We start from the raw sequence: 14,420 nt of genomic DNA on the forward strand, positions 1-14,420 counted from the left end.
TCAATAAATATAATGGCCAGATTTTGTCATCCGGCCGTATTTCCTGGTGATTGAGGTTGGGTGTCAGTGCTTGCCCTCAGAGTGTCTGTCCTACTGCCCCACAGGATGGGTATTACAGATCCAGGTCTGCAACGTGGGCTTCATAATTCTTGGTTCTTCCTCCTTACAACCTTCCTCCCATGCCAAATGTGCACTGAGAAAAGACACAACAATGGCCCAAAGTAAAATTCCCCTTTTGTGATGGAAAGTAAGTTTTTACAGTGGGAGATTCAACTCATTGTATCTAAAGGGCTTATGTTTTCCTCCCTTATTTTTAAACCTGGCTTTAAAAAAAATAAAAATCAGTTTTATTCCTGGGAAAAGCTCAATCCACAATAGCAATTCTTTTTAATTTACTTTTTTTAAAAATTACATTTTGAATTGTAATGCCCCAAACTTCCCCAAACCAGCGCTTTTAGGAAATGTTTCCATGTGAATGAAGTCATATTTATAATGAACGATGAAAATGCATTTTGGTAGCTTTACCAATTTTTTGCCACTTTTTTTTTTTTTTTTTTAATCACCACCTTGCGCGTTATCTCTAGGGTATGAAAAAATCAGTATTTCCCATACTTTCATTGTAGTAGTAGTATATGAGTTCCTCCCATTTCTCTCCAGGACAGTAACTATGTGCTAAAAATCGATAAACAGCCATTTTATGATGACTTCTACTGGATGCAAATCCAAAGCCTTTAGGTAGTTTAATAATTGAGCAAACTCATGGCCCTCTGAATCCAGGGTGGAGAGGGAAACCCAAAGGCAAGCTGTTTTCTCAGCAGCCCAAGAACAAGCAAAGGAACAGATAACACTGTAGTAAGTGCCCCCAGCAGCCAGTTAATCATTGTGCAAAACTATCTCACAGCAATAATCCACGTTTACTGCAAGTTGATGCTTGGTTTGAATGTTCCCTGCCTGCATACTGGCAGGCACTTCGCATGCATTTACTTAAGGAGGGATGGTAAGTTCCCAGCTCTGACAAGACAGGCTGACACAGGAGGTTAAGGGCTCTGCTGTAGCTCCCAGGTCATCTTTTAGCTCATGCAGTCAAGATGCAGAGCTCCAAAGTTCAGTCTGTACTCTTGGTCCACAGGAGACCTTCATGTCTGTATGGATTGCCTGCCCAACCTACCAATATTACCTGCTGAACATCCTTCAGTGCTTTGTGAGGGACACAAAATCCCTTCCTCGTGTGTTTTCCACTCAGCTTGGCCACCAGCTGTGGACAGGGGAGTAATTCTGAGGATGTACCATGTTGCCAGCTTCTTAGCGCCAACCAAAATTGCCTTGCCAGAGGGGCAGGTCCTCAGCTGTGAGAGATTGGCTTCTCTCTGTTGCACTTGGCAGAGAGATGGTTTATATTTGCTGCAGATCTGGCTCAAGACGAGTGGAAAGGAAGGTGATCCAAAACTTTTTGATCTACTTTACCATTCAGAACTTATTCTGGTCCGCACACGGTTCATGCTGCACTGCTCTGTATAACTGGCTGTTAACCCTGACAACTCGGCGCATCAAAAGCTTTTCTCTCCTCCCTCATTACTGCGGCGATGAATGGTACAATTTCATCTTCCCTCTTATCCTTCTTAAAGCATCTGTGAGAGAGGCACCTGGATTGAGAACTATTCACTCTACGCTGAACGTTAGCCGGAATCAGTGGAATGAATAACAAATAGCACAGCTGGATAGCAATCTGTAGGAACAAAGCTCATAAACCTAGGGGCTCTTTTTGCCCAATAAATACGTTTTCTAAGTTCTGCTGCACTGTCTGCACGTAAACACCTGCAGAACAAGCCAACACTCCTATTTAACCCAAGTCCTGCCAACCCAAGCCTCAGCTCCACTTTTGGAAGTAAAACAAGGACAGCAAATTTTATCTGCTGTAAAACTAGTTACTGTGACAATTCAGGTACATACAGAGCACCGAAAGCAAAAGATTGGGCAAACTAAACAGAGACCATTTATACTAGGGTCCGAAACCCCCCCCCCTTTTTTTCAGACCCTTGAAAAATCACAGCACAGACTCATTTTTACCCCATGTGAACAGGTGTTAAGAAGACCAGCACAGCTGGTGAAGCTGACTCCACCAGTCAGACAAGAAGAGTTTATGCAAACCAGGAAGATAAAAGTCCCACAAACTTACATATCCTTATTGTAGCAGGGGTAAGGCATGGCCTGGACTTGAACAGCTATTTCCTCCAGCTTTTTGCCAGTCTGTAACTGAATGATGGCTCTTTCAATGCTGTCCTGGATATAGATAAACGCCCGGCTGTAGATCTGGCTCTGCGAGGTGGAGTTGTGTGGTCCCACAGTCCAGATGCGCTCCCTTATCCTGTTGGTGGTTTGTGTGATCCTGCTGCTCATCCTGATGGTGTAGTTGAGCACGGGAGGGAGGGCCAATGCCCCACCGACGGGGCTGCTCCAGCTTGAAGGCAGCTTGAAAATGATACCTTGGAACAGAAAAGGAAGGGTTTTCCTTCAGTCAGGGTTGACAGCATGGGAGCAATACACACATATATAGGAACTCCTTATTTTTATAAGCCTTTTCTACATTACAGTCCATCATTTCATTTATTTATTGCACAAATAATGCTCAGATGGGCAGGCTGCTTATGGTCACTATCAAGACTTTGGAAGTGGAAAGTGGAAAACATCACTGCAGCTCCTCCTGACTTCCAAATGTGACCGATGATTCCAGGTGCTAAATACACCCCAAAGGCTTCAAGTCTTCTCCCACTGAGTATTTAAAAATTAAAGGCTCTTAGAATAACCAGCTGTGTTTGGAAAAATCTTGCTGTTAACACAGACTGTCACAGACCTAGTGGGTATGTCTCTTAGCACGTGCATCTCTCATGAGCATGCCCAAATGTACTCCATCACAAGAGCTCACAGTGATGCTGTAACACAAACCTCAGGAGTGTGGCATTGAAAATGGTCCATGGACATATTTTTGTGCACACAGAAACTCCTGCAAAGCTGAAAATATCTGAGAATACAAAAGCTTTGCAAGTTTCTGTTAGGAAATGGAATGCCAGAAACAGCTTGACAGACAGGACTGTTTTTCACCCCTTTAAAATGTCTATTTGACATATATGCTGCTACCACAACATTTTGTCTTTCCAGAATATTTTGCCTGATTATTCTGTAAATGAAACATGTAATGGAAAGGAGGGCAAACATACAGGAAAACTCCTTTTATGGGATTAGACAAGTATTATCAGGGCCTGAAATATGAAGAATAGAAAAAGTTTCTATCTACATTATTATTATGATTATGAAGAACAGGACCAAACAGGTCACGGAACTTATAAGTTAATCCTAGTTAAGGAGATATTGTGCATTCTTGAAGAATTAAGACATGTTTGTTTCATTCAAATGGGTAAGTTTTTATTCCCTGCTCTCCTCCTTGCAGTCTGATCTGAAGCTGCAATCCAATCCCACAAATGCAAAAGGTGTGACTAAGAAGACCCATTATAATAATGAAGTGCTGGACCAGAATATCTCAAGATCTTTATCATCTTCTAATAAATTGAACTTTATCATATCTTTTTCAATCAAAGCATCTTTTCCCTCTGGAGGCCTGAGAGAAGGAAGCTCTGGCATGAAGATCTCCTAAGGGCAGCGAAACTTATTTCAATTAACCAAGAGAAAACACCAGATGACCAAAGGCTTTCTTTTTAAAGACAACAGAGGTACAAGAAAAGAGAACATATAAACAGGACGGTGTAAAACATTGCCATAAGGAGGTCCGAGTGTGCAGAACCCATAGTTCTAGGTGAAAGTCAATGGCTGTGCTGTGGAAACTGTGACCACAACAATCACTGGTGGAAAGCCAACCCCTGTAGGCTGGACTCCCATCCTGTACCAGGCTAACTTCAACTGACAGCAGTACTTGAGACTGTTACATACTTGCAAAAAGTTCGTTCTTTAGAAAGAGCTCTTTAGCCATCGTTTCCAATTCTTCTAAGCTTTTGACTGCCCGAATGCGATTAAATGAAACGCAGGAGGACACATTTACAGCAAGGGTAGCTAATGTGTTCAACTGATTGACAATGTCAGAGTTGTTCTGTAACTCCAGCCGAATGTCATCTGGAAACAAACAAACCAAAACAAAAACAGTAGCGTCAGTACGTACAGCAAAAATAAATAAATAAATCCATCACACCATTCTGCTCTTTATACCAACAATACACCGGAAAGGAAGAAAAGACATACTAAACATGAAGTGTAAAACACATTTCTGCACTTCACAGTGCAACGAAGGCATGTTGTTGACCCAATTTTTATGTTAATCATTTGTAATATGTTCATGAGCTTGCCTTTGGGAGGATGCCAGCGCTGTGATGTGACAGCCATCCCAAATCAGAAGTTGCCACTAACCTGCTGGGTTTCTAGACGTGCATGTGATGCTCACCATTCATTCCACATCTCATGGTTTTTGATGTAATCAACACGTCTGCTGAGCTGCTCTGTCTCAGGGGAGAATAGGCTCTATCCAAGCACATCAAGAAAAGTTATGTCTGTTGTGCTGATGTGTGTACTAAACCTGATAATGAAGTTTAATAACGATGCTGCTGTTGCCTGGCTGTTTTAAAAGGTGACTGCATAATGTGGTGTAACTAATATGGAACAGCTGCTGCAGGCATGATGATTTTATGGGGATTTCAGACAGGAGATGCTACTCATGAAATAACACAGGGGTCATCACAAACAGCATGTTCATACCATTCAGACTTTAACAGACTAAAACCACTCTTGGCTTACACCAAGTTTTGCTGGCATAAACCAGATTTACGTTGAGATGTATGCACGCACTGAAAAAGTACATAGGGGCAATAAGACCAACTTGGAGGGGGCTACGATCACCATACTGCACACTAAGAGAGGATACATCCACCAGTGCTGTTAGCTGATGATTCCCACTGTGCAGATCAGCACCTCTCACCTTGAAGAACTATGCGAGACCATCAGGGAACAGCAAATGCCATCAGGGCATCTTTAGTAATAACGCCTCTGGCTTCACCAGCCTGTGCTCCTTTACTGGATCCTTTCCTTTTCTGCTTTGGAAAACTTTCACACTGAACCCTAATGCAATGTAAGTGAGCTCTCCACATTTCCCATCTGAATCCCAGGTAGCTCGTTTGAAGTGATAATTACGGCTAAATAGTGTCCTCCAGTGGCCACAATCAGCTGCGGAGATTCCCATCCTACTATTCCTTCAGCACTCATGAGAAACATCTCTTCGTACAAGCCCTTTGCTTTCTAAGAGTGTTTTCCCATAGACAGACCTCAAGAGTTTTGAATCATGGCTGAGATTGCCTCACACTAAAGCATGTGATGCTGGCCACAGAAGAGCAGAACTGGAGAATGACTACAGTTTGGTGACTCTGGAGCTTCTGGACCTGAAGTACAAGTACGAGGTCAGCACATACAGAACAACTTACCCAGCTCATTTATTTGACTCAGCAGTTCAACTGCATCCAAATCTACCATCAGCTTGATAAAAACCTGCACAAAAGGATTCTGCAGGGCGTTCTGTCAACAAGCAAAGAGAAAAAGCATTAGTTTGACCACAAGCCCCATGAGCTTATTTAGCATATTGCTAAAATACAACAGCCCAGCTGTCTTCACTTATGTTTGTTCAACCCTCTCCTACTCCTTTCCTGACCTTCCATTCTTCATTCTCTGTTTCAGGATGGGGAAATGTCAGCAATTAAAAGAAGAAATCTAATGTTACTTGGAGTCAACAGAAGATGCTTTTTGACTCTCCACCAGGCACTAGACTCCCACGGAAAAATCTTGGATACTCTTTGTTTAACCTGAGGCTTGAAAGTGCAGTAAATTTCACTTCTGTCTGTTCAAGTCCTGCGAACACAGCCAGCACACAATGGGTAGGGTCCAAAATTTAGCTTGGAGATTGGCTGTCAGATTTTTACTTGGCTGAATAGTTCATTATTCCACCACCAAGTGCAGTCAGCAGAGAATATTTCATTTCACTTCTGCATAATCCACTCTGGATTTTCTCTCCGTGCCATAAATATGACAATGATTTTCAGCCACTGAAATTATCTTTGAATGCTTTAGGGTTCCAGAGATCTCATTTTCATAGTTTTTAAGAAAAGGAGACAATTTCTACTGTAGCAAATGTGAAGCAAGTATGCGAAGCATTGCAACCTACTGCTTTCTGCAGCCAACCAAGGCTAGGCTCCTTAGGAGAGGAAAAAGAAATTTTATTTACATTCACTGAGGTACAAAGACATCTCCTAGCTCTTATGTGTGTACCAAAGCTACATGTTTATTATAGATACTGTTTCATTTTCTGAAAAAGTCATTTCTTGCCTGGTCTTGGCTGGCTGGATCACTCCATCAAGCAGAAAGTTAATTTACAAACTGAAGAGTGCTCCCTGCTCATCTTAGCCCTCCAGCAGCCCTCAGCACGGCCAGTGTCAGGGAGCATACTACAGACATATTTCAGAAAGAGCATTTGCATGGAGAGGTGTGCCAGCAGTATTTCTGTTAGGGGAACAGGCAGTCAGGCACGGAAGCTGTGAAACCAAGGGCAGAAGCCTGAGCTCAGGTGTCCCCAAGGTCGCTCCAACCCCAATTTATTTCAGTGAAGAAACCCATCCTCCCTCCTGTGCGAGAGACAGGGCAGGGTAAGATCTCGTACCTTGATCATCGGAACTGTCTCGTTTAACTTAGTCAGTGAATTCATGATGGCAGGAGACTTGTCCAGCCATTCCTGAGACTTCAGGGCTAGATCAGCCATCTGCTTCAAGGTGGCATTAGACTATAAAAAAAAGCACACAACAGCATATTAAGGATCCACTTATTAATTACCTGAAAGCTTATAAAAAGTAAGTAAAGAAAACAGCTAAGACTAAATTAGGTTTCTTTAGGGTTTTCCTTAGCACCTTGTCACTGTCTGGCAAAATGCCCCTTTAAGTAAGTACTTAAAAATATGGCCTATTAGCTGACATTTAGAGCATGCCTGGGGTGTCAGCTTTCCTTCTATCACTGGCCTGCTTGCCACACGTAGTGGTGAGCGTTTGTCGTGGAAGACATCTCTGTTACTTGCTGAAAATACAGAGGTGAAACTTCATAAATTGAAAGCCTTAAAATAATTGTACTATTAAAAGTGGAACAACATGATTTTTTTGGAGGTAGCATTCATTTGAAGATGGAAGATGACTCATATGACCAGCAATAGAGCTATGAAAAAAATCTGACTAATATTGCAAACAGACAGAAAACAGACTTCTGCTTCCCAAATAATCCAGTCCGTACTAGACACAAATTAAAATCCTTTTGAGTGGGCATATCCTGATGTACTGTAAACAAAGACATACCTTTCCCATGATTGCTCGAGTTTCTGGGGTATCTGGAGTATAAAGGATCTTCCCAAACACCATTGGTTTTAGAAAAGACCAAATTAAAGCTCCAGTTGGGGTCTTGACCAGATCCAGGTAAAAGGACAAACAAAATGGTGCTGTAAGGGCAGAAAAACAAATGAGCTGCACAGAGCACAAGTAGACCAGACATGAGAAAGCTTGGTCCGATTTGTTGCTGTGTCCAGCAAATGACTTCAGGGCTCTCTTTGCTGACTGATAATAATGGGTTTGACAAAAGCAATCCACCCCCAAAATCTCCTGTTGCTGAACTCAAGGCATCAAGAGTCTCCTCGTTTGAGCCAGGATTCTGTGCCTGAAGGTTAAATGCAGTTTTGTGAACTCAGAGGAGCTAATAATGTCAGCGCAGTCAGAAAAACTACACATCAAGAAAAAGCAGTGACCTGTCAAGTCCTAGAACCATCCCATCAACAACTGGGAAACAGCACAGTATCAAGCACTGCTGGGCTATGCAGGCTGTTTGTCTTTTAACATTTATGAAAATAAGCCACCAATAATTTGGGTGGAGCAGATCTTCAACTAACATAAATCATGAGCCCTCTGGAGACATCAAGCTCAGTGATGGATCTCTCTAAACATTAGAGTTTGGCTTTGAAATGTATTTGACTTACGGAAAAGCCAGACTTACTGGAATTGTGAGGAATCCCGTATTTCCTCATCATCTGTTGGACATGGGCATCCTCTACAGAAGAGCTGTTTCTTACAGGGTCTCCAAAATCAGGAAGCAAAGACTCAAAAAACAGGGGTGTGATATCCTGGTTGCAGAGAACTTTTGACATGGATTTAAATGTGCCACGTGTTATCTTAAAGTCATTTGGTTTAAATAATGCCTGCAGAAGAGGAAAAAAAAAAAACAACAGCCAAACAAATAAATCCTGCCTGCTAAAAACATCCTATTCTGGAGAGGAAAAAGAGACAATAGAAGGAAAGGATTAAACATTCTTATACTGATTTCTTAAAATAAGTTTATCTCTATAAAATGAGGGGCTTTCACTGGAAATCTTGATTTTATGGCTAATGTCATTTCAAGGCATGAGACACAATGTGAGAATCGCCTACAACACGTGCAACAAGGGTGCCTGGTGCCATATATACAAGACTATGGAACAGAAAGGGACGGGATCCAGTGGTGGATGCTGTTAGTGCAACCCAAAGTTAATGCAGTTAAACTATGATCTAACGCACACCAAAGCTGGAGTGAATTTTTGCTGCTCACTTAAATGGTTTTGAATCGCCTTCAGCAGGCAGTTCTCCAGCTGTTTTCACACACTGACCACTTCCAGTGTATTTTGTTGGAAGTCTTATTCCCCTTCAAGAGGGCTGTTCATCCCTTGCATTTCTGTTCCTAGTGTTGCCCCCCCCTCCAGCCACACTGGACACCAGGCTGTCTCAATGCTCCAAATCGAAGCACTCCCATTCAGGCAACATGTCAGTTTGATAGAGATTAGTTTTATGGCATCACTCTTTTAAAAGAGAAACAGTAAGCCACAACTGAATGCACCTTCAGCTTCTACAATAAGAAATTCCTATGAAAACTGGTGCAATGGTGTTTTACCTCCCAAGCACATGCAAACTACACATACCTTACTCAGTGACATCCTTCTAGACTGGCGGAGCTTTTTCAGTGAGTGAATAGCTTGCAACAGTGGATCAACGTCAGACTCAACCTGGTGTCTGTAATACTTCATTTTTGTCAGAAGGCCTAACATCTTGTCCACTGGTTTCTGAAGTTCCTTAGGGAATAACATCTGCAAGAGGTAGGAAGGAAACCAATTATGATTAGCGGGAATCTGTGTGCACATCCATGCACGCACCCGTGATCTTCTCTTAATCCCAAAATGGAGACTGTGGGATGTTCAATACCGTTAGGAGGCTTAGGGAGCAGATGTCCCATGGGAACTGAATGAGATTAGCATTCCTAAACACACAAATGGTTTTGCAACTCCCTCTCATGACTCCTACATATTCTAAAAGGTGCATGTTTCCAAATACCTACAGTTGCGAAACATGCTAGATGTTGGCTGGGATATAATTTGAGTCTCTGAGAGGTGGCATTTCACACAATAGAGATGTCAAACACTATAGGTGAATTCTGACCTGAAACAAATTAATTGGCATTCTCATTTAGTAACTTTTGTTCCACCCAGGATCATTTCTGTAGTGTTTTAAAACGTGTATTCAATCCACACTTCTCAGTGAACAGTATTTTGACTTGTTATTTATATATACATGTATGTGGGGGATATTTGAATCATTTAATAACTTGGCAGTGACAACTAGATAGGGAAAATATATTTTACAGGATGTTTTTCAGGGCTTCCATTTTCAAAAAAAAAAATTTAGCCTGGTGTCTTGTTTTTGGGAATCCTGAACTCAGCTGGGAATGTTCAAGAGGTTGTGACAGCACATAAACAATACTAGCAGATAGGGAGGCATTCGGAGCAGGCCTGGTGCCTCTAAATGAGGTTTGCTGGTTTACACCAGCTGGGATCTTCATTTATATCCACACTGTCACAGCATGGATACACAATAAAAATGACTGCATGAGAAAAGCCTGATCTTTGGCTTGTGTAAATCAGCATTGCTCCTGGCCACTGCAATGATATTTTATGACCTTTCAGCCACTACATGCAGCAAAGACTATAGAAAGCACTCTACAAATCCAGCACTAACCTTGTATAAGAAATTATAAACGTCTAAGTGTTGTAACAGGGTGACCCCCAGGATGTACATCTCACGAGTCCTCTCTGACACAGAGAGATTGCAGAACTCCTCTGCTACGGTTTGCAGCTGTGGGTCAGAAGGACGGGTGCTACAGGACTCCAGCTGGAGGATCTGAGAAATGAGCTGTGTTTGCAGAAAGGAAGAAAAGATTTGTCAAGGAGTAGACTGCTCACTCCAGTATGCGTGGTTTAATCTTGCCTCGCTGCTGTTCTTTCCACAATGTCATATTTCAGCCCTGAGAACTAGAATATGCCTACCTACTACTCCCACTCCAAGGGACAAATCCTAAAGATTGTGTTTTACTGCCCAGCTTGCAGAGCAGTAAAAGCTTTTGTGGCTTCAATTTCCCATTGACTGATGCATGTGAAGACTCAAAAAGACTGCGCTCTTTGGGGTTCACTCCAGACAAGATGGTTGGGAAGGGGAAAAGCATCTGGAGCTCTGCTTGCACAGGAGGTTGAAGAAGGCAAGCTCATCTCTCCTTATGGGAGGCTATTTTTGGACCCCTGACTGCTCTCATGAATCCTGGTTAGAATTGTGCTTTTCCATCTGGACTACAACAGCTCCTCAGCACTGAGAACCCCACCAAGGACCTCATTTGTCCTCATTAGGCTGTTACAGCTAATTGTGCCCTCGCTACAGATAAGGGCAATCAGTCACCAGGCAGCACGTGGCTGTTACCAGCTACTGGTGACAGCCAAAGAGACCATATGGCTCTTGGTCTCAAATGGCTAAACTGATGTCAGTGACATCCTCCTGCATTTCTGGTGGTTGTTTTGATCTATGTCCCTTGTCTATCCCTGTGGGATTGTCTACTTCTCTCTGTGCTGTCAACAGGATCTCTCACTACAATGACAGCAAGCTTACGTGACTGCTGTTTTCTGGGAGAGATGTTTCCAGAAGAGCATCAATACTGGCTGCGGACATTCCTGACATGTTTTTGAGATCCTCTTTGAGCTGGTCCACATTTTTAAAGACATCTCTTAACTTTTCTGTAAAGGAAATCAAAAGAAGTTGATGTAACAGCTTTCTCCAGATAGACAGTAATCTCAAACACACAGGGAACTTTATTTTTGGTAAAGGTTGGGAGTGCCGTATATCACTGCTGATTAAAATCCCAAAACTTTGCAGAAGAGTCATAGTTTCTAGGTTCCACAGTCTGAGTTCCACTATGAGGTAAAGTTGACAGGTTTAGGGATAGCAAAGTTTGCCCAAATACAAAGACTTTGGGCTTTCAGCACGTCAGATTTTCAGGCAGTGCAGAAAAAAATGCTGGTCTAGCACTGGCTCTAGAATTACCCTAGACAAAGGATCCCAAGAACAGTGGACATGGTGTACGGTTATTTCAGTAATACCACTTCTTCCTGGCAGCTAAACAAGTCTTGGGATTTCCAGCAGAAGTTATGATACCAGGGATGATATTCACAAACCAACATTGTAGAGAAAATACAGGAAACTACCTTGCTTGCTGGCATCTGTTAAATTCTCAGTGATGTTCAACATGGAATTCAAAGTTTTAATATACTGAGGAATCTCTTGAAAGAAAGCAATTTCTGGTATGTTTTCTTGAAACCTAAATTGGAAAAACAAAACAACCACAAATTTGGGAATATGAGAAGAAGGCAGGAAGACATTTTATCACTTCATAAAGAGAATACTATAGCAACCTAATTCAGAAGAAGAGCCTCACCACTTTATTTGTGCCTGGACATTCGCGGCATCCCCAACCAGTACATTTTGAAGCTCCTGGGAGATCCTTCTGCCATTCAGTACGTTGGTCACAACTTGACTGCTCAGTTCAATAGCACGGAGGAGCTGCTCATGAGATTGACTCTGTTCACACAGTTCTCCAAAGCTAACATTAGGGAGATGGCAAATATGCTGTATTGACTTAAAGCTCTCATAGTCACAAAGAAGTGTTGTCAGATCCCGGAGGCGAGTTATCTTCAAAGGAAAGTTTGAAAAGGAAGACAAATGCACAAACACCAGTTAGATGACAGAATTATAAAAGGTAAGTTTTAAAGAGTCTAGCTGTCCCTTCACATTTTTCTTTAGGATTATTATTATTTTTTTAATATCTATTTTTAGCTCCTTCAGTAGGTCTCAAACAGAAAAGCTCACAACCAACAATCCTGCATGAATTGGTATCAGACCTGGCTTTATAACATTGCACAGGATCTAATAAACCTTGCAAGCCTCAGCATATCATTTCCCTTGCCCAACACACATGCAGCAATATCCCATTTAGGCTCACCTGTTGAGCAATTAATCTTCCCAGAGACCAAAGAAATGTACATTTTGCAATAGGTTAAGCTATTTGGACACCAGTTGGTCATCCCTACAGCAACAGATGAAAAGGAGTCGGCTAGAAGTAATGACTTCTGCTTTTGCCAGCCTGCTGTGTGAAATTACAAACCTTTGCCTACTGTTCCATCATGGGTTTCCCTCGTCTGACATCACTCTTTACATTATCAGTCATGGCAAGAACTGCTGTCTGTTTTGTGTCTATACCTACTACTCGGAGGCTCATTAAATTATATTTACAGATTTAATAAGTAGCAACAGCATGACAAACTTTTTAATTTTATTTTTTTTGATTCTACTTCTCTGCATGAGAGAAATAGTATGAAGTGCATACGTGCTACGGTGGCAGGTGTGTATATATGGTGTAATGCAGCAAATGAGACATTGCTAAATTCAAAGGTGGTGAGGGAAATCCATGAATCAAAATTGCTTAGGGTCTTAGTCTCAGAAAGCTCTACTGTGTTGTGAGGCAGGACACCTCTACCTTCTCAGAAAACTGAGTATACACCGGGTAGAGACTGGTAAGGGAACAAGTTGATCAGCCCAGGTCAGTGTTGACCTTTAAATACAGGCAGACAACAGTGTTTCAGTCCTAGCTTTTATCAGATTCTCTTAAGACACTTTTTTTCCCATATGTTGTTTTCCAAAATCTCCATTGCACATTCATGTATCACTGTGGGATGTCCTTCAAGTCAGCATTTTAAACAGACTCACTTTTAGCTTCAGGAGCTCTGGTATGGATGAATGTTTCTCAGGGGTATTATTTTGCATTAAATAGTTCTTTTTCAGATGAATTTGCTTCAAGAGCAGTGTGATGTTTTCTGTGAGAATACGAAAACAAAAGTTACTCAAAACAAAAACACCAGACTTGCAGAAACTTTGCAGATGGGAATACTGCCACTTTTACTCCAAGGCCTGCCGAGCATTGCTATTTTCCATCAAATTTGTATGGCTCAGGACCTCTGAAATCACTACCCAAGACATGGATTGTAACTTGCTGATCCAGTCTTGGTAGGTACTCAGCTCCTAAAGAAATCCATCCCCACACTACAAACAGGACTTCTGGCAGTGAGCTTCAGAGCCCACTTGGTATCTCTCTTCTGTCAGCAGATAAACCTCTCAGGTCTTACAATAAGCACATACCATGAATATCTACTTGAAATATCATGTTAACTCTCAAAATAACTGCTGTCATCTTAAGGGTACATAAAGCTGTGAAGGGAATATAGGTTTGTATTTGTAAGGATTTGTTATCTGAGTGTCAGCAACCTGTCATCACGTAGAGAATGGTACACGTGCCTTTTGGATATCATTGGATGGAAAACTTATACCCACAACGTGACATAACTCAGACAAAGAGGATTCTGGCTTCCTGAGGTCTCACAGCTGCAGTTAATTGCCAGCAGATGAAAACAAGTAGCACCATTCCTTTCCACCATTAGACAAAACACTTTGAAAAGACAGGCACAAACATACTGCAGCTGAGGTCCCACAACATTAATGAAATCATGATTACCTGTCAATTTGCTGTCTTCAGCTTCAGTGGCATTTATTAAACACATCAGGTAAGGGTTATAGCTGTTATTCACTGTCACTTGTAAGATGGTTTTTTCAAATTCTAAAAACAGAAATCTGAAAAATAAGACAGGAGTTTAAATCAGCTTCTCCTTCAGAAGCAAGGTATATTCGTGAGCAACCCGTCAGCTGTGCAGATGCTGTTCCTTGGCAGCTGTAAATAAGAATTCCAGATGAAGCCATGCATCTCCAATGACATTTCCTAAGTGGGTACCCACCCAATTTTATTTCATCAATTATTTTTGCCATTATCTCCCAAATCTGTCATCCACTCTCAAACCATATGTAAAAGAAAACACACTTGAAAGGTTCACTGTGGATGCAATTTATAGTTGAAAAGGCATGCTTAGGGAAGATAAAAAGAAAAACTAAAGA

The 14,420-nt window shown here is 41.7% G+C and overlaps 1 protein-coding gene across 1 annotated transcript in view; it reads right to left on the reverse strand.

Annotated features, from left to right (window-relative positions):
• Positions 1 to 14,420, reverse strand: part of ABCA12 (ATP binding cassette subfamily A member 12) — a gene marked incomplete at its 5' end in the record, with an annotated part of 82,052 nt that overhangs the window by 36,242 nt on the left and 31,390 nt on the right. The window contains 13 exons of the mRNA XM_082763953.1: positions 2,177 to 2,483; positions 3,943 to 4,122; positions 5,478 to 5,568; positions 6,704 to 6,823; positions 7,383 to 7,522; positions 8,071 to 8,272; positions 9,026 to 9,190; positions 10,116 to 10,289; positions 11,034 to 11,158; positions 11,627 to 11,739; positions 11,857 to 12,110; positions 13,185 to 13,291; positions 13,987 to 14,102. Coding sequence (XP_082620079.1) covers positions 2,177 to 2,483; positions 3,943 to 4,122; positions 5,478 to 5,568; positions 6,704 to 6,823; positions 7,383 to 7,522; positions 8,071 to 8,272; positions 9,026 to 9,190; positions 10,116 to 10,289; positions 11,034 to 11,158; positions 11,627 to 11,739; positions 11,857 to 12,110; positions 13,185 to 13,291; positions 13,987 to 14,102 — 2,094 coding nt within the window. The remainder of the gene's footprint in view (positions 1 to 2,176; positions 2,484 to 3,942; positions 4,123 to 5,477; positions 5,569 to 6,703; positions 6,824 to 7,382; positions 7,523 to 8,070; positions 8,273 to 9,025; positions 9,191 to 10,115; positions 10,290 to 11,033; positions 11,159 to 11,626; positions 11,740 to 11,856; positions 12,111 to 13,184; positions 13,292 to 13,986; positions 14,103 to 14,420) is intronic.

Source organism: Aythya marila (genome assembly GCF_965140915.1).
Source record: "Aythya marila genome assembly, chromosome: 6".
In the NCBI taxonomy this organism is placed as follows: Eukaryota; Metazoa; Chordata; class Aves; order Anseriformes; family Anatidae; genus Aythya; species Aythya marila.